This window comes from Leptidea sinapis, chromosome 30, assembly GCF_905404315.1.
Source record: "Leptidea sinapis chromosome 30, ilLepSina1.1, whole genome shotgun sequence".
NCBI classification, from domain to species: domain Eukaryota; kingdom Metazoa; phylum Arthropoda; class Insecta; order Lepidoptera; family Pieridae; genus Leptidea; species Leptidea sinapis.
The window spans coordinates 6,889,788-6,908,651 of NC_066294.1; the positions used below are offsets into that span (position 1 = coordinate 6,889,788).

General features: G+C 37.2%; 2 protein-coding genes across 2 annotated transcripts; one reads left to right on the forward strand and one right to left on the reverse strand.

The window, feature by feature from the left end:
* Positions 1–1,804: 1,804 nt before the first annotated feature.
* On the reverse strand, positions 1,805–4,073 carry LOC126973861 (arginine--tRNA ligase, cytoplasmic). Its single transcript, XM_050821211.1, has one exon. It carries the CDS (start codon positions 3,912–3,914, stop codon positions 1,887–1,889), a length of 2,028 nt encoding a protein of 675 aa, XP_050677168.1. The 5' UTR covers positions 3,915–4,073; the 3' UTR covers positions 1,805–1,886.
* A 287-nt stretch (positions 4,074–4,360) lies between these two features.
* LOC126973859 (katanin-interacting protein-like) lies at positions 4,361–18,535 on the forward strand. The gene is made up of 15 exons (XM_050821208.1): positions 4,361–4,548; positions 4,631–4,726; positions 6,658–6,758; positions 7,573–7,746; positions 9,038–9,318; positions 9,947–10,129; positions 10,638–10,775; positions 10,876–11,143; positions 11,605–11,838; positions 12,311–12,488; positions 13,077–13,264; positions 13,416–13,566; positions 14,281–14,372; positions 16,182–16,297; positions 17,128–18,535. The coding sequence occupies exons 1-14, from the start codon at positions 4,478–4,480 to the stop codon at positions 16,193–16,195; spliced, it is 2,169 nt and encodes a 722-aa protein (XP_050677165.1). The 5' UTR covers positions 4,361–4,477; the 3' UTR covers positions 16,196–16,297; positions 17,128–18,535.
* Positions 18,536–18,864: the final 329 nt, after the last annotated feature.

Sequence of the window (18,864 nt, forward strand, 5' to 3'; positions counted from 1 at the left end):
TAGTGTTTACCAAAGATTTTTGTGTTTATGTCTTGAGCGTTTCCGAATTTGGCTTTTCGGCAGTAATATTTGAGCCCCTTCTTGCTTACTCATCTGCCATATCATATCCACATGAGTTCCTGTGACTTTTAATCCATTGTAGAGTAACTTCGGTATGGTTACACTCATGATTTAAGGTGTTATGACATTCATAGATCCTACCTGAAGTGGTGGAGTTGCTATTCAATGCCTGTAGTACGGACAAACTGTCTGAAAATATGCGAATGGGGAAGTCGTTGACATTCGCGAATCTTCGAACTGTCTCAAGGATACCTAGACATTCAGCCTGAAACATCGTATAGGTACCTAAGGGTAATGAGATTCTTACGTTTAGATCATCGGAGAAAATGTCGCAACCTGTTCCCGATTTGGTTTTAGGCCGTCAGTGAAGAATCTTAGGTCCCTAATATTAAGATCCTCATTTGGATCTTCTTCCAGCTGTATTTTATATTGTTTTTTGTGTAATAAGGAATTTCAAAACTGTCAAAAAGTAGAAATTCTAAAACCTCCCCTTGCCATGCCTCATATTGTCCTTCCTTTGGTGATGTATTTTAACAAAACTGAATTTATTTTTGTGGCAAAGAAAACGGCTGCATGGAATAGAATTCGATTACATAATTAATATTGAATAAGAGAGTAAGTTTTCCTATTAAAGTTAGTCTTCCATATCAGGTTATTATTAAACCAATTTTAATAGAAACTAGCTTTCTTGGAAAGTCCATATTTGTCAGAGATTAGTAGTTCACCATTTTTAAAGTCAGAATAAAATTTAAAATTTGTGTATGGACTACAATAATACCCATTATTAAATTATATTAAGAGTTTTATTATAATATCGCTATGTATCCATTCAATGTAGGTAATAGTAGACTTTTAATAGTCTTCATTATTTTTATTTTAAAATAAACAAATCTTATAATTATATTTACAATACTATGTTCATATAAAATTAAAACTATCATTACGTGGAAGCGTACCAAGAATACTGGCAGCATTTCCGCGTTGGCTGAGATAGCTGCAAGCGCTTGGGTTTCCGGTAGCCTTATTGGGGCGCGTAGATAGTATTTTGAAAATTCTCCGCGCTTCTGGGCCAACGAGTCAAGTGTCTCGACACCAAACGGCACAAAGATGTATGTCTCACTGAGACCAACATATTTGCGACGCTTGCTGTCTTCGGTAGTCGAAGCAGCCCTAGCACCAACCGAGAAGGAGCCAGAGTGTTGACGCAAGTCGCGTCCAACACCAATGCTCTTCCCCGTGCCCAAGCCACCATCTTCATAATTAATTACGATAAGGAATTGAAAAATGAAATAATCCTACCGGAATAGGTCATAAATTTTCATGGATTAAATTTATGAACTTCGGATTATTGTCTTTTTTTTATATTTGAAGGATCTAATGTTGATGAGTGTTTGTTTTTACAGATGTCATACTATTGTTGTGTATTTAATTAGTTGCTTACATTTTATTAACCTAAAAATTTTGTGTGTGCCAATGTCAAAATGTATAATTATTAAATAGGATTAAAGTTTTCATGTTACCATTTATTATAAAACTTATGTTAATGTAAATAGATATAAGAATTTTAGCTGTTGTTGGTGAAACAATAACTTATTGATCAATTCTTGATTATTTTATCGCAGTATGTGTTTTTTTATAGAATCAACATATTACTAGGTACCTATTTATTAAATGCCATAAATTATTGGATCATTGAATTGTTATATTAGTTTTGTAGAGGTATTTGGGAAACTTAATTAAAAACTTTTACATCAAAATAATATAGTTTTATTATATTATATATAAGTTAGTTATTGAAAATGACAGGTGAAAAAATATAGTGTCAATTACATTTTTGATACTGTTTGGATGCCAAGTATGTCAAAACATTTGGTCATAATTCTTGCTGTAGCCTCACACAGCATTAACCTTTCATAATTCACTTTGACAATATTACCAGCTGGATCTCTCTCAACACAGTAACATTTGTCATAAAATTCTGTAAACATACAAGAGATCTCGTACAGATATTCACAAAGCGTGTGTAGAAACAGATCTTTTGATACTTTCAAAATGACTTCAGGGAATCTCAGTAATGTTTTGCCTAACTTCCACTCTGCTTCGTGATTTAACTTTATACCTGATTTATTTACTTCCTCCATTAAGGTTTCGTGTGATACTTGAGCATTACGAGCTATTGACTGAATTCGTGTCAATGCATATAACAGATATACAGCAGTGTTACCCTTATCCTCTAACATCTTATCAAATGAAAATATATAATCATTGACCCTGTTATGACATAGGTCAGCATACTTTATACATCCATAGGCTATTGCTGTCTGTGCAGCTTCTAATTCTTCTGGCGTAAGCACTAAATCCCGACCTTTCTCTTTTAATTTATCAAGGGACCTCTTTAAACCCTCATCCAAAAGTTTTATGAGCTTAATAGTCTCACCAGATCTAGTTTTAAATTTCTTCTTGTCTTCTCCTAAAACAACTCCAAATACAACATGTTCTATTTTCTTTCCATCTTTAAGTATACCGGCTCTTGTTGCACATCCTTCTAACACAACAAAATGAGTATATTGGCCAGCATCAGTCACATAGATAAGTCGATCAGCTTTTTCTTCTTCAACTCTTTGCTTAATTGTTGCCATATCAGAGGTATCATATGTGTAACCACCATCAGATTTAACTATTGTAAAAGGAATTCCCTCTCGTTCTGTATTGCTCCACATTATAAGCCTGCCCTCATCTTCTTCAAGTAAACCTTTATCTTTCAACTCTTTAACAATAATATCCATCCGACTCTGATAAAATGACTCACCACGGTCTGTGATTGTAATGTTAAGTCTATCGTAAATCTTTTGGAACTCACAGCGAGACACTTCACATATAAGTTTCCAAGCAGATATATAATCTGGGTTGCCAGACTGAAGTTGTACTACACATGAGTATGCCCTTTTTTTAAATTCTTCATCTTCATCAAATCTTTTCTTCGACTCTTTGTAAAAAGCTTGCAAGTCAGAGATGGGTGGTGAATGGGTCTTATAGTTTGGATATTTATCTTGTAAATGAGCAATCAACATTCCGAATTGAGTGCCCCAATCTCCAAGGTGGTTTATTCTCAGGACATCATGGTTCAAAAACTCTAATAATCTGGCAATACTTTCACCAATAATAGTTGACCTTAAATGACCAACATGCATCTCTTTGGCAATATTTGGTGCAGAAAAATCAATAACAATCCTTTCCCTTTTTACCGGTGGGGGTTTCACTCCAAATTTGAGTATACAATTCAAAAAATGTTCAACAAATCTTTTATTTAAAAATATATTGATAAATCCTATACCTGCCAGTTCCACTTTTTCAATGAGAGGAGATGTAGGTGTGTTTTTAAGTATATTTTCTGCTACCTGTCTTGGATTTGTTTTAATATTATTTGTTTTCAATAACTGGGCAATTGCCATGGCTGAGTTGCATTGATAGTCACCAAATTTTATGTTATTACCGGACTGTGTTAACACAACAGGTGGTTCTATTAGATCAGGGTAGGCTAAACTAACTGCCACAGAAAATACTTTTTTCAATTCATCTAAAACACATATACTTCCTTCTATAGAATTTATATCTGTTATAAGGGTAGGGCATTCTGTTGATTTAACTTGTGATCTTTCAGCTTCAATAGCGTTTTCAAGTATAGCCAAACGATGGTTTAACTTCTCATTTTCAGTTAACAGTTTATCCAAACGTGGATCGTTTACATGACTTAGATCATTCCTTTCTAGTTTATCGAGTTCGTTTTCTAAAGCTTTTGCTTCTCTTTCAGCTTTTAGAGTTCTTTCTTCCAAAGACTTTAAACTTACGTCCATATTAAATATGTATATTTGTCGAAAACACTTATTGGAAATAAATTTATTTATTATATTAGTTTACGTTTCGACTTTCAATGTATATTTATAATTTTAGGTTGTATTCTATTCTTCCTACATAATTTTAGGTTACCTCATCGCTAAATTGACATTTGATGATTTGACACATCACGCCGCACAGCTGGCTGCAGCCTGCAGCACAGAACACTTATAACTACTCCACAGTACTTTTAGTAATTGAATACTCTATTGAGGCCGTGGGTAGCGCATATCGAATCCAGTTGATACTTCATCAGAGATCCTATACTCTATCTACGCTAGATATAGATTACAGGCAGCCCTACGCGGTAAATTTGAAACCATAGCAACCAAGGTCAAACAAATACGGATAATATGTCTCACGAATTCAAAAGTGTCAAGTGAAACAAAAACAATCAAAATTTATTTAAACATTAATATTGTTAATAATTATCACATCAGAGTACTGTGTTCATTTTGTATTTAAATTTATCAATTATTGTGTAAATTGTTTTGTTAGACCTTAGTGCCTTTATCGGATTAGTATGGCACAAAATGACCATGTAAACGATGATAAAAATGATGACTTTCCAAGTTGGCTTGCTGAAATTACAAAGTAAATAGAAGTTTACTGATATTTACAAATATCTAGATATTGAAAAAAATATATATTACCTTACATTCTTTCGAATTTTCAGAGATATGAAAGAAACACATATTATACAAAAAGATAATGACACTGTTTCGTATAGACAATCCAATGGGATTACTGATTTCAATAGTGAAGATACAAGGTGAATATTAAAAACTACAATAATTTTAAAGATAAAGGATTGGTTTAAATTAACTGTATAATTTGGGTATGAGTAAATTACTATTTTTTTCTATGGAATATGAGGACAAACGAGCGTACAGGTCACCTGGTGTTAAGTGAACACCGCCGCCCACAATCTCTTGCAACACCAGAGGAATTACAGGTACGTTGCCGGCCTTTAAGGAAGGAGTGTGCGCTTTTTTTGAAGGTACCCATGTCGTATCGTCCCGGAAACACCGCACAAGAAAGCTCATTCCACAGCTTTGTAGTACGTGGAAGAAAGCTCCTTGAAAACCGCACTGTGAAGGACCGCCACACATCTATCGGGGATGATATCCTAACTTGTGGCGTGTCGTGCGAAGTTGGAATTCGGCGGCAGGAATCAGGTTAAACAGCTCTTCGGAACACTCCCCGTGATAAATGCGGCAGAAGACACACAATGAAGCGACATCTCTACGCAACGCCAAGTGATCCAGCCGTTCACAGAGCACTGGGTCTCCGACAATTCGAGCTGCTCTACGTTGCACGTGGTCAAATGGATCGAGCTGATACTGGAGTGCGCCAGACCAGAGATGACAGCAAATGTGTGGCCGGACCTGCGCTTTGTAGAGCGCTAGAATGTGGGCTGTCTTCAAGTATTGCCGTGCAGTAGATGAGTCTTTAAGGGAAGTGTTGTCGAAGCGCGGTGATACGGCAAATGGGGTTTTTTTTGTGGTAAACGCACAAACTTGAGTCTTCTGGGGGTTAAATTTACCCCATTCCGCGACCTTCTCACGAGAGGACTCGATGGAAGACACAAGTTCCTCCCTGCACTTGTCAACGATTTCCCGAGAGAGACCTGCATGGCCCGTGTATACGGCATCACCAGTGCTGTCGTCTGCATAGTAATGTATGTTGGAGGTGTCCAACATACCAATGACATGCAGAAGTAATACATCCATATCGTGAATTATGACAAGAGTTGTCATAACTCGTCAAAACACACTCACTTCGCGTTGTGGCAATTATAGAAAGACGACATAGCGAAGTTCGTCGTTGGGGGCCATCCACAAAAAACGTTACACGAATTTTATGGATTTTAACCCACCCTCCCCGTGTTTGTTACACGTTACACATTTTATTCAGTTTTATTATAATAAGTAATAAAATTAATATAGGTCTATATATATATCTAATCTATTGATCGGATAGCTTCCAGTTACCGACGACACCTGCATAAGCCTTATAAATAAAGATCGAGTTAATAGTATTTCTTTAAATTTTGCTTTACATAACTTTTCAGTTTTAATATTTTAGATTTTTACATGTGACGTTAGAAAGCTTTTCACCCTTCTTGCCACTTTGTATGTCACAATGTAACTTTTGGTTAGCCCCCCATCCATAAAATTGTGACGTAACTTATGGATGGCTCCTTACCGGACGTTAAGTAGGTACGGAGTTGGATAGGATGCTGACTCTTGCTAATATATGTAAATGTATTCTTTTGTTATCCAACAAAAAATTTTGTTAATTGAAGGGTACCTAATTAATAAGAATTCAATTCAGTCAAGCTTCCTGGCAAACTTCAAGTTGTCAGAGTCTACGTGAGTACCTACTTACTAAAATTAAAAAATATATAATGAGTTGATCATTGACGTTGCACAGAGTCATTGACCATCCACCAAAGTTCCAATGAGCTGTTTTATCTGATTCTTGCCTCGGATTTCCAACATTGCATTAGGCGACACACAATCAACTACCATTCTATGCATCTAGATGAGAGGCGTTCTTCCATAGTCCAGGTTCCATCAGAATATTAACGTTTAAATATTAATAAAATGTTTCCCCTTTGTATGAAATATGTTCTTTGCTGCCGTCAGCAGCGTCAGAGAAATGCTTCTGTTCGCTCCTTAACTTCATGATTAATTTTAGGCTTACTCGTCGGACTTCTTTAGACATGAGCCTTCTTTTGAAATCGGAAACGAAGCCCTTAGCACACTCAGCAGGAACAACGCGGTATAGTCATAAAAATGGTAAGTTACATTTTTGTGATAAGTATAATATACATTTCTAAATTATGTATGCACGCAAGATGTTATACTTCTTTGACCTAACTAAGCAAAAATCCTTAAAATTATTTATTCCTCGTGCTAAATATTGTAAAATCTTGCAACTATGGCTTTGAAAATTAATTATTAAATACTGAATACGGCTGTACGGGCTTGAACCCTTTGCCTATCTTAATAATGGACGAAGAAACCAAAAACATAACGAATGTCGCAAACGTCAAAAAATTTTAGGAACCAACTTCACCCTGTTACTTTTATGTTGCAGTGATGCGCGCGTATCTTAAAATTTCACTCTCATGATTTTTCATAACGCGCCTAAAGAAGTATAACTTCAATAAATTCTTGACACTTTTGACCAGGGATTCTACAGTTCATCCTCAATTTATACGACATGCACTCCTAAGACGGCCTTTCTGTCTTATTAGCTTGTGTTTGTCGTCTGCTAGACATAAGACAATGAACGCCACTAAACCCGATCATCTTCTGTTTTCATCCATCCTCTGTTCATGACCAAAACTATCCAATCAATCGCCCGTAGTTGACGAGTAGGGACGCCATCTTATCTACTTCATAGTGACTTCCGGTCCAGGTAAACAGTTGGAAAATCAATTGCCTTACTTTGTCCTTCTAAAACTTTTATATTTTCTACAGCATAATATATTATTTATATTGAACTATATAAGCAGGTATCTAGATAAATGAACAAAGCAAAACCGAAACACTGATATAATTTGTATAATATAATAGTACACAATATTTTTATTAATTTGTTGTTCAGGCCTGGTTCAAAATGGACGTGGAAGGAATAGCAATAACTTGGTGTTTGAGGACACTCCACGCGGCATCAGTAATGACTTTCTATCAGATCTATTGCCGCATTATGTGACGCCGCGGCACAGGAAATTGAACAATGTTTTGGACAATGACTTTAACGATGTTATTGTGGGGGCAAGTAAGATATTTATATATTTCCTTTTAGTTTCTGCGGAAATGGCGGGTGGTTAGTCAGTAATTATGAATCTGTTCTCATTTGTACACACACACACTGCGCAAAGGTCAAAGATCTCCACGACCCTATGCGGTAGGCATTCACAAAATAACAAACACTGCGCCTTCCAGTACATGGTCCCCATCGAGGACTTTACTGCCCCAACGGCCATATGTCCGTCGAGCCTAGCCGAGAGCAGGGCATATATCTAGTTTTGCATTGTTGCGACCCTGTTATGGACAGGCTACGACACGTTAGATTATGTTGGATTTTTTGGATCATCTTTTCGTACTCATTTATTGCCATTTAAAAAGAATATTACCAGTATTATTCCTGGTGATAGAAAAGTTCCACTAATAAATTTCATTGCGGCAACGAACCACCGTTCGCGTACAATATATTTTGGTAGGAATGTTTAAATAATTAATTTTGACGCGGCAACAAAATATAGTTTTCATGAGTGCCTAACTACCAACCAATTTTTACTTAATAATAATTAAGTCCTTTCACGGCTAACGCAAAAATGCGTAGTAAAGAACTGCTACTGCTACTGCTCTGTGTACATATATCGTGTAACGGTCTTAAATCTGATGCTCTCGTGTAACACAAAATAATCCGACGCTTAGATATAGAGATTATAGAGAGACCGCGCACGAAAGTCCGTATAAAAGCTTCAAAATGAACGTTAAAAATTATCAATATTTTTTTGTGAGTGTAACAGAACGAACAGATAATGTAAATATTTTAATGGATGAGGAGGATAGATACAATCTGATCAGCGACTGCCAGTACGGCTTCGTCAGGGTTGCTTGGCTGGTGATATTCCTGCATACCTCACCCATAAATGGGTGCAAGCGGTTGAGTCGAAGGGAGAGGCGTTGACGTTGAGTTTAGACATAGCGATAGCCTTCGAAAGCGTGTGGCATAAAGCGCTTATACCGAAACTGCTATCATAATGGGCTTCCCGCGAGATTGTGCAAATGGGACGAATATTGCATATTCAATTAGTTTGACAACTAGGTACTTTTATTTAAGATTATTTAATGTATATTCCCTGCAAGTTGGTCGAGCCGCCATTTTCGTGACGTTATATTATAAATCACACATCAAAAGTACTGTGTGCATATTAACGGCTGTTTGCTGACGTCACGCAAACGTATTATAACAAGGCTCCAATACGCCGGGCTAATTACTAGTAAACATCTTACTTCTAAGTATTATATAAATATGATATCATAATTTAAAACCTTTTCAGAGAACACAAATGGACGATCGAGATTAACAAAATATACATATGACCAAAGAGCGACACAGCGACTTCGTAAGTCAACACCTAAAGTCAACGTATCCAATTCTGTGGGCTCCATGTCTAAGAATACAACCGAGAAACACAAAACCGAATTTATTATTCCTGAATTGCCAGAAGGAAGACTATTGGAAGTTAAGATTTATTCGAATTGGGGTGACAAGTATACTGTTGGAATGAATGGTATTGAAATGTTCGATTCAGATGGAAAATACGTCCATGTTGAAAAGGCGCGTATATTGTAATTATTTTAAATTCTGCTTTTATAAACGTTTAAAATAGCAAACGATCACTCTCTTATACTTTCTTGCAACACCAGAGAAAACACAAGAGCTATTGGGAATAGCGGTAAGGAGGACAACCTTATGTGTCAAAAGTGTCCGAAGGTGTATTAGGGTTGGGCCACATGGAGCGCCAGGTTTAAAATTATATATTTATGTCATTATTTGTGTATTATTGTAAATAAATGAATGCATACTTTGCAAACGTTCATACATATTATTCCAATCAGTTGGTAACTTCCCGAATTACCTTAGTACATTAATTTTTTCTCCTCAGCGTACTTCACTGCGTCAACAAGAGCGGCAAAATTAAATTAAATCCTCTTGCTACTCTAGCACCAGTTTTGCTGGTCGCTTTTGCAACTGTTTTCCCCTAAGAGGTTGTTCTCCTTGCCTTTTCTACATAACAAGAGCGTTACCGGCCAAGATCGGTTTACGTGATTTATTTAAAGGTACATTCCACAGTTTTCATTTGCAAGACATTCGACAAAATATAGGTATATTTCAATTTTCAACTATGCAAACATCAAAAAGCTCTTAAGGCACATTTTTTGACTAACTTTCCGCCAATATTTAGGTTTGGACAGATTCTTACAGCGGAGATCATTCAAAGAACGGTCGCTTGGAGAATCTAATAGATGGCGTTGTGCGCACCAAAGACGACCGGCACACGTGGAGCGCGCCGGCGCCGCAGGGCGTGCCCATCGCGCTCAGTTTGTTGTTGGTCAAATGTACCAAGCTAGCGCTGCTTAGGATTTGGGTAAGATATACACCATCACTGTATACAAGATACTTTGTGATACATCTCTCTCTGGGGTCGGTCCCTCACGTCTAAGGACCGTGGTCAGCATTATGGTTGCATTTAGAGTGGATGATCTGCCTCCACCGGATTGTGTCCAGCGCGTCTCTACCAACTTTCCCCTTCAGTATTTCCAACCACAATTAAAAAGCTATTTGATTTGATCGGACTTACCTTAAAATGTGTGCATTTCGGTATTTGACTTTGTTCTGAATTCTTTACGAATGTTAAACTGTCTGAAATTTCACCTTAAAAACTTTTAAGAACGTAAGAATTCTGTTATGCCTAAAAATGACTTGAACTTCCTGGGCGCAGAAAAACGAAAATACGCTTTCCTTTCAGAGAATATACACTTCAATAATGTTTTTTGCTTGTAGAAAGACAAATGAGCTTATGGATCACCACGCCAGCCAATGCTCTCTTGCAATAACATGATAAGGATGAGCTAATTAATAGTTTACTTTTCTAGAACTACAACAAGTCACGCATCTATTCACATCGTGGTGTTCGCCTAGTTCAAATTAAACTGGATGATCAGATAATATTTCACGGCGAGATTGCACGAGCTAACGGGGAAGTCAAAGGACTACTGCCTAGTTTTGGAGATGTAATTATGCAGTTTTACTTTCAATTTATGAGGCTACCAGACCATGAGTATTCAGGCTTCATAATTTCAGCCAAAAATTACCCTTAATTTTTTATTTTAGACAATATTATTTACAAAAAATGGCAGCATTCTGGAATTGATTCTGGCTAACGATAAGAATTTCCAACTGCTACTGAAAGACAATGAACCATTGAGCGAAGTTAGTTTGGTCGGTAAACGACCGCCCACAGCCAATGATTGCGTGAAAAATGGACGCACAAACGACATTGTAGAATACAAAAGAACATGCGATACGAAATATGTTGCCAAAGAGCTAAAGTTGACTCTCATGTCAAATTGGGGACAGAAATATTTGATTGGACTTACAGGTAAAAAAAGTGTATAAATTTTTGATATTATAACCGACGAGAAAATCTGTGAAAAATTAATAAAACTACATAGAGGAAGTACAAGAATTGCAAATAGATGTAAATAACAGCAGGAAGGCTTTGTTCAGTAGTAATTCTGAAGATCAGCTCGACTTAGCGTAATAACTGGTACATGGAATGTTAGGTAGGAGCGCTCAATTGAGTGTTGATATGTGATATATAGTTTTTTGTAACAATTTGTTGATATAATTTGCATTTTGATATTGTTCTTGTTGTTATTTCTATGTCGTGAGTATGTAAATAACTCTTAAAAATGCTCAATACACGTTGGGGCAATCACTTGTCGTTTCCATAATGCATCATTATGACACGGATAATAACTCGCTATTAGCTAAATGAGAGATTTTGATCTTTGAACGTTATCCATTAAATATAGTTTGATCTGTGGCTATTCCCATCAGGAGTAGAAGTGGTGTGCAACAACGATCAGATCCCCATTCCCCGCGGCACCGCTTACACCACTTACATCAGTGACGAGTCCAGTAAGCTGGAGCACGGATACATCGAGTGCGGCAGCCTGTTCAACGGACGCAATATCTCCACAGACTTCAACGACATGTGGTGCACCAATTTCACGCCGGGAGCCAAGTTCCTGCACGTTGTTATAGAGCTGGAGGAGCCGACTGAAATTACTGGTTAGTCCACGCACTATACCAGAAACGTTGACATCATACGGTCATATCGCCGCGCCAGTAGGTAAAATGTAAAAAAGTCACTAGAAATATTAAAGAACTTTTTATTTGCGTTATAGTTTACTAATTTTTTTATGCACTTTTTTATATTTTTAAATACTATCGGTACAAATGGGTAGTGAGCCTCTCCCGTTTCCCCGTTCTTAACTCCGACGACGAGCATAGATAATGTGACCGAGTGCATGTACAGATAATTCCTGTCATATGCCGAATTTCATTCGCTTCCCATAACATGGTGGTGTGCTTATTTACGGTCCTGCTCAGAATTAGGCTTTTCAAAATCATGCGCGATCAGGATTGTAATAGACTATCACTTACCATTAGGTTCACGTGTAACTATTCTCGTCACTTCATCAAGTTCGTTTTCGCTTACTGTGCATTGTATTATTATGGTGCTGTTGACGCTGACTGGCAGGTATTCGGATATGGAACTACAACGCCAGTATGGAACTGTCGTACATCGGTGCCAAGCACATGCGGGTGTCTCTGGATGGTGCCGCACTGAACAGCAGGCCGCTACTTCTGCGTCGCGCGCCGGGGGACACCTGCTACGACTATCTGCAGGCCATCGACCTGTCTGCCATCGATGACAGGTTTGTAATACGTAAACCATCAGCTATGATGGCCATTTTAACCAGTATCTGCTCAAGAAGTTCTACAACTTCAAGAAGCGACTCGATCTCGGCGCACCACACTGTCATCAGTAATCTTATCATTTAGGGAGGATATTTGAAACTGTAGTTCTTGAAGAAGAATAAAATAAAGGTACAAAACAAAACAATAAAGATCGTATTTAAATTATGATTGATTTAACATTAGAGAGTTCCTGTGCAGTGAAAATGGGTCACCGACTCAGGATTATCTGTAACATGCCATGGCTATGAAACAGCACTGATTTTATTCGTTTTAAAACCCACATTTACCCAATATTAATCCAGGTCCAGGCAGTTAAAATATCTCTTTGCGGTCGGAATACGAATAATAAACTGTATTGTTTAGTAATCTCAATGAAAAGGAAGTGCGGTTCAGAATGAGGGTAGATCTAGAGGGTATATCTGGTCAGTTAAACCAAATACTTGTTGTGAAAGTGTTTTTAAAGTTTTGTTTCTATAGAATTCGCGTTAATACATCTAATGGCTTAGGTTCGCGTTTAGTGATCTGTAATGTTCTGTTTATGGCAGGTTGAGCAACATGGAGTCGTTCCCAGAGATGGTGACGTCGTACGAGAGCGGGGAGAGCCTCGCGGCGCCGACCGGGTTTGTGCTGCAGATGAAGATATTCTCGACCTGGGGTGACCCCTACTATGTAGGCCTAACTGGGGTGGAACTCTACGATCCACATGGAAACCTGATATCTATGACTGAGACCAGTAAGAAGAACCTATAATATTTAATTTGGGCATACTGACGGAAACCTTATCCTTTTCTATCAAGTTTGATTTTTTGAGTGGAAGTATTCAAATTTGATTATTAATGTTATTGGTTATTCCCAGAGCTAGCACCGTGGTTATATCTTTACAGATGTGTGTGCCCAACCAGCTAGCGTGAACGTCCTGAACACCCGCGCTCGCGACGTGCGCACTCCGTCCAAGCTGATCGATGGCCACAACGAGAGCGCTGGAGACGCCGCGCACTCGTGGCTCGCGCCAATCCTACCCGACACACTCAACAGGTATCTCTCGTGTTTGTAGGAATCACGGTTTCTTGAAGCTGCAGAAAAAACTAACGTCTAAATCAAGTAGAGGATAACTTCTGAGCAGAGGATGCTGTCAACATTGGTAACATAGGTGCGGACGCGCTTTTAGTATTCCGCCTTCCAATACCGGCGGTCGTAGAGCGTCTCACTTACCAACATCTGGCTCAGCTCGTTTGCATCATAATAGATCAGCATGAAGTGTCATTGACGCGGCCTAGAACAGAACTAGAATAGAACTAGCTGCAAAAGAACAGCTCACCAGACTAAATATAGTTGAGTGGTTGAATCGACGCGCCAGATAAATACCGAATTGTTCAGCTTAATTCAGCAAAAATACCTCTGCCATATCATATCAGTATTAGACTATTCCTTTCCTAGTTCAAGCCTAATGCGTAATGCCAGCGCCCTTCTCGATGAAGTACTTGAATCCAATGCATAGAGTTGCATATTAGTAACCTATGATGGTGCGATATGTTATTAATGATTCGAATAAAACTGCATAAACATAAACCCTGAGTCGTGGCATATATTATGTATGGATGTGTTCAGATACACATATACATACAGTCACAGATACACATCATACAGGACACTGGTACCTATTTATTCGACTTTACTTTAATTACGTTTTATAGTTTACTTCAAACTAGAATTTGACATTAGTTTAATATTGAATTTTTTATATTTCAGGGTATTCTTTGTGTTTGATGCACCGATATCAGTTTTTGGTATGAAAATTTGGAATTACGGCAAGACTCCCACGAGAGGGGTCAAGGAATTCGGTGTGAGTTTAATGCAGTATATTATTTAATCGTTTGGGGAATCCTTCTTGAATTAAACATATTTCTATAGTATATTGGGACTCTTTGTTGGCTGAGCTGTTGTACGAATGTAGCATTAACAGCGTGCGGGTCTCCTGAAGGTAAGTGATTATCGCTACCAAACCCTATGAGGAATCACAGGTGCATTGCGCGCCTTTTAGATGGGCCAGTGCTTCCAGGCATTTATTTTCTCAAAAATGTATAAGGAAATACCACTGGAATATCATTCAGCAGTTCGGCAGTGTGAAGTGTGTGATAAAAAGTTTGTTCGGAGGTTCTTGAGCTTACGACGTAGACTTTGTCGATGGAAATCGGAACCAAGTTGTGTGAGTTTGCGCTTTGGGTACGAAAACATACCTACAGGCGCGCGGAATCCTACCAGGTAGTTGGATAGATCTGATATTCATTTGGTTGGCAATCGCTCTAAGCGACGGACGTGCTGCTTACATTCCAGTCATAGGAATATATTTTCCTTCGACATCGAAATAAAAGTCCTTTCGAACATGGAGGGGCATAAAAAAGTTTTAAATAATTACAGTATCTAACTTCTATCAACGTGCAAGGCCAAAGCCTTATCACATCGTCGACATTACAGCCTGTCTTTTGGCCTTAGTCCTGAGTAGGTACCCAATAAGTACCTAACTGCGAGTAGCCTGTAGGAGTGTGCGTATAGTAATTTATCAATGTGTTACAAATCTTTCACAGCTACGAACTGAGTACGATTCAAAATGAACCTTATATCTTTCTTGTTATTAGTTTCTTCTCTCACAGAGTGCCATATGTTTCGAAAGCTGTGGTAGTGTTTGAAAGGACATCAAAAGAATTCTAAGGCCTATCGCAGGTGAAATACTTTTTGTGCTATCGAGTGTGCGGCACACAAAAAGTCTGTATTGCGTGCAAAACGTCTTTGGCAGATATTAAACAGGCTCAACGCACACGACGTACACTTTCGGTCATTTTGTCGGCAGAAATGTAGGGGTGTACACGGCACACGCAATGGAAGTACAGAGATTGCGGTGTAATATTTCGTACTTAGTTTTGGGTTCATCCTATTCTTTCAGAAAGATTATTAAAGGGACTGTTTCATATAAAATATTCAGTTCTAAAACTATATCCAAATAAATTTGTACACTTCATCCCAAATTTTTCTTTTTAAATTTGTCATGATACTCTGCCAAAGGTGTATCGTATCATACAGTGCTGGTCTGTTCTATTTCTTGAATCAACTTCGATACAACGATGTTTAGCGCCATGATACACGTGCCTTAGCGCGTGTTAACGCGAACGTTATATTTTGTTTGGCGCACTTTATGTACAGTGCGGCGCGGTCAGTCAGATCTTCGGGATATTTTGTGTCAGACTTTTTGCGCGTCGTATGCGTTACTGTATATAATTCTATCTAATATTTTATTATCACAGACTAAGAAGTGCGTCACGGATAGTCTGTCGTCTGCGTTAGGCCTAAAGGAATCAATTTTGAGAAATAAATGACTTTTAACGGATTTTCTGCAGTAGGTTCCTATTTCTTTAAAAGATGTCACTAAGTAAACTGCTGATCTATATTACTTACTCTTTTGTTCTGTGTCGGAATGCAGGAATCAAAATCGTTTATATCGTTTTTCCGAGTCATAAATATTTTTATATGTTCCTATTTATGTTTAAGTATTCTTATTCCTGCAGATATCGTTGGCTAGCCTTAGGAGGCTAGTTAGGCTAGTCTTAGGAACAGTTCGTTTTAGTGTCAATCATTATAATAAATGTATTTTTCAGATATACATGGATGATTTACTAATTTACAACGGAAACCTTGATATAGCTAAAGGAGACAAACTCACTTACCAGTGGATCTGCTTTCAAGATCTTAATCTGGAAAATATTACACCAAGGTAATAATTGACATAGGGCTATAATACATATAATATAATAATGGGCATTATATTGTGTGCTAATACTATAAAACCATTAAGAGAAAATGTGTAAGTTATACTTCTTTAATATAGGAACACAAAAGTAGTCCAAAAGTTTTTATAAAAATAAATTATAAGACGCATTGATTCTCCGGCGTGTCGCAACAATATGGCCGCAGCGAAGTTAAGCAATTTTGAATAATGTGTAGTTCTGTGACGTCATGGCTACCATAGGTATTACTGTTGTTTTGTATCACTTGCTAAATAAATATCTTGAATATAGATATCACTTTACAAGTGGCATCAAAAATATATCAGTCTTCATCTTTCCCAAACGCTCCATATGAAGTTTACTTAAAAAAAAATCATAACGACCAATTTTGACAGTGACTTTTGAAGAACCAGCCTGAAACCAACGTGCCTTTGACGGCATTAGGTTGGCGGCCAGTGCCTATCTCAATGTGCGTGAATTATTATAAAGCGTATATTTTATTAGATTCCTAAATATTATATGTTTGTAATAAATTTTTACTGGCAAATTTCACTTCTGGTAAAAAAAACACAGGCTAATTAAGGTTTTACGTTAATGCTCGTCGTTTATAGGCAGTATCACTTTGATCCCTGATAACATAAATAATTGTGCCAGGGCTAATGAAAAATAATGAGGTAACCTTACCTTCAAAGCACAAAAAATATTATTTTTGTTCATTTATATTAATTCTCAACTTGAAGGCACAGAGCGACCTGAGCTGACCGACAGAGGAACGAAATATCACTTTGGCCCCTTATAATATAAATAACTATTTCAGCCCTTCGGATGGTAGTCAGCGGACAACTACAAGCGGTTCCTCGCAGTCTGTGGACCCGAGCGAGCGGCCCTTCACTAGTGTTCATTCTATTCGGAAAAACTACAGTAACGCGTCCAAACATTGATATAACTGATAATTGTATTGTGATCGGTGCTCATGTTAAATTTATTATTGGGTTGGGAGTTGACTTCAAATGTATTATGAAATACCTAATTATAAGTTTATTCATATTTTGAAATTTTCACATTTTCTTTACGGTTTACGTCAATAATGGTGTTAAGTAACTGCCTTATTCAAAGGTATTATTATACCTTACCTATATTAGTTAAAACACGTTTTAAACCTATGGAACATTCGATTAAATCCTTTATTCATACCCAATCGCTTGTTAAACCTCCGGGAACTAATATTTGTCGTGTACAATGTTAACGAAAACGAGGTTTTTGTCGTTGGAAGTAGATAATTCACAATATAAAAAAGTTGGGAGACAGATAAATTGTCAAAAATTTAAACAATGCAAATAATTTCAAATTTTCCCGGAAAATCTTTCATTATATAATGCTGGGGCTACATAGGGGTATTATCGATGATGTTATAAACGCGTTAAAGCAGGAGCAAATGGATTGAAGTCGATAAGTTTTTATTTATCAAATTTCATCCAACGATTAATTTTTATCGCTTCGATTTGATTATTGTTATGCATTAAGCCATATGTGACCCCAGCTTATTATCATGTACTGACTAAGATCAAAGATTATTTAAAATAGTAGAACTGTGCTAAGATCGAAAATCAAACGTCAAATACGAAACAGCTCACCGATGTCGGCCATTTTTTTTCTATCGAGGAGGATGCACGGGCCCTAAGTCATCCTAAGGAGGACTGTGGCTCCGTGCTTCTGTAACACAGATACTTTTAGTTATTGTTCCGTAACTCTTAAGACACATCAACTTTTTCGCGATGCCATTGTGAATACCATTTTTAACAAGCGTATTTTAACGACGTTTTAAACCTCCGATTAGTAATTATCAATAAGATCATTATTAAGTATCCGTATAATTGACAAGGTAACATGTTCATAAAACTATATTGAAAAATTCTCATTTTATTTTATTGTTGCGTAAGTGCCTATTTAATAATAAAAAATGCAATCAGCCCTCAATTAGTTAGGTAGTCCATAAATTAATTAATAAAACCTCAATCAATGTTTTCAACGAGAAAGCGCTGTAGTAATAATAATTTCACCCATTAGATGCGCCAAATAGTTTAGACTGTTTAATTATCTGGAGACGCTTGGTGTACAGTTTGCATAAAACGAAATGTGTTGTCAAGAATATGTTGTAATGATTCAGCTTGTAATGATGATTATACTGTGGTAATACTATTGTAGCAATTAAATTATTTTTCTGATTTTTTGTTTCCTTTTATTTAAACCAGTCCCAAATGAACATGATAGAGATCTGGAAGGTACAAAAGTGTTCGTTTCAACTTACATTTAAAAATCCTCGGAAACACGAGGCCACTCAAACATTCAAGGAAGCTTCTGAACTTCTGGAAATCTCATTTACTCTGGCTCAATTATGTAGTCTAATTTCGAAAACAGGTGCACCTTACTTTACCATATAAAAGCAGATAAAAACTGCTTGGTTCCTTCTTGCAGTGACAATATTGTCTGCTCACTATGCAGCTGCTACATTAAAAAAAGGCAATAACCTGTGCGGCAGCAGTCAGTGGTCTTG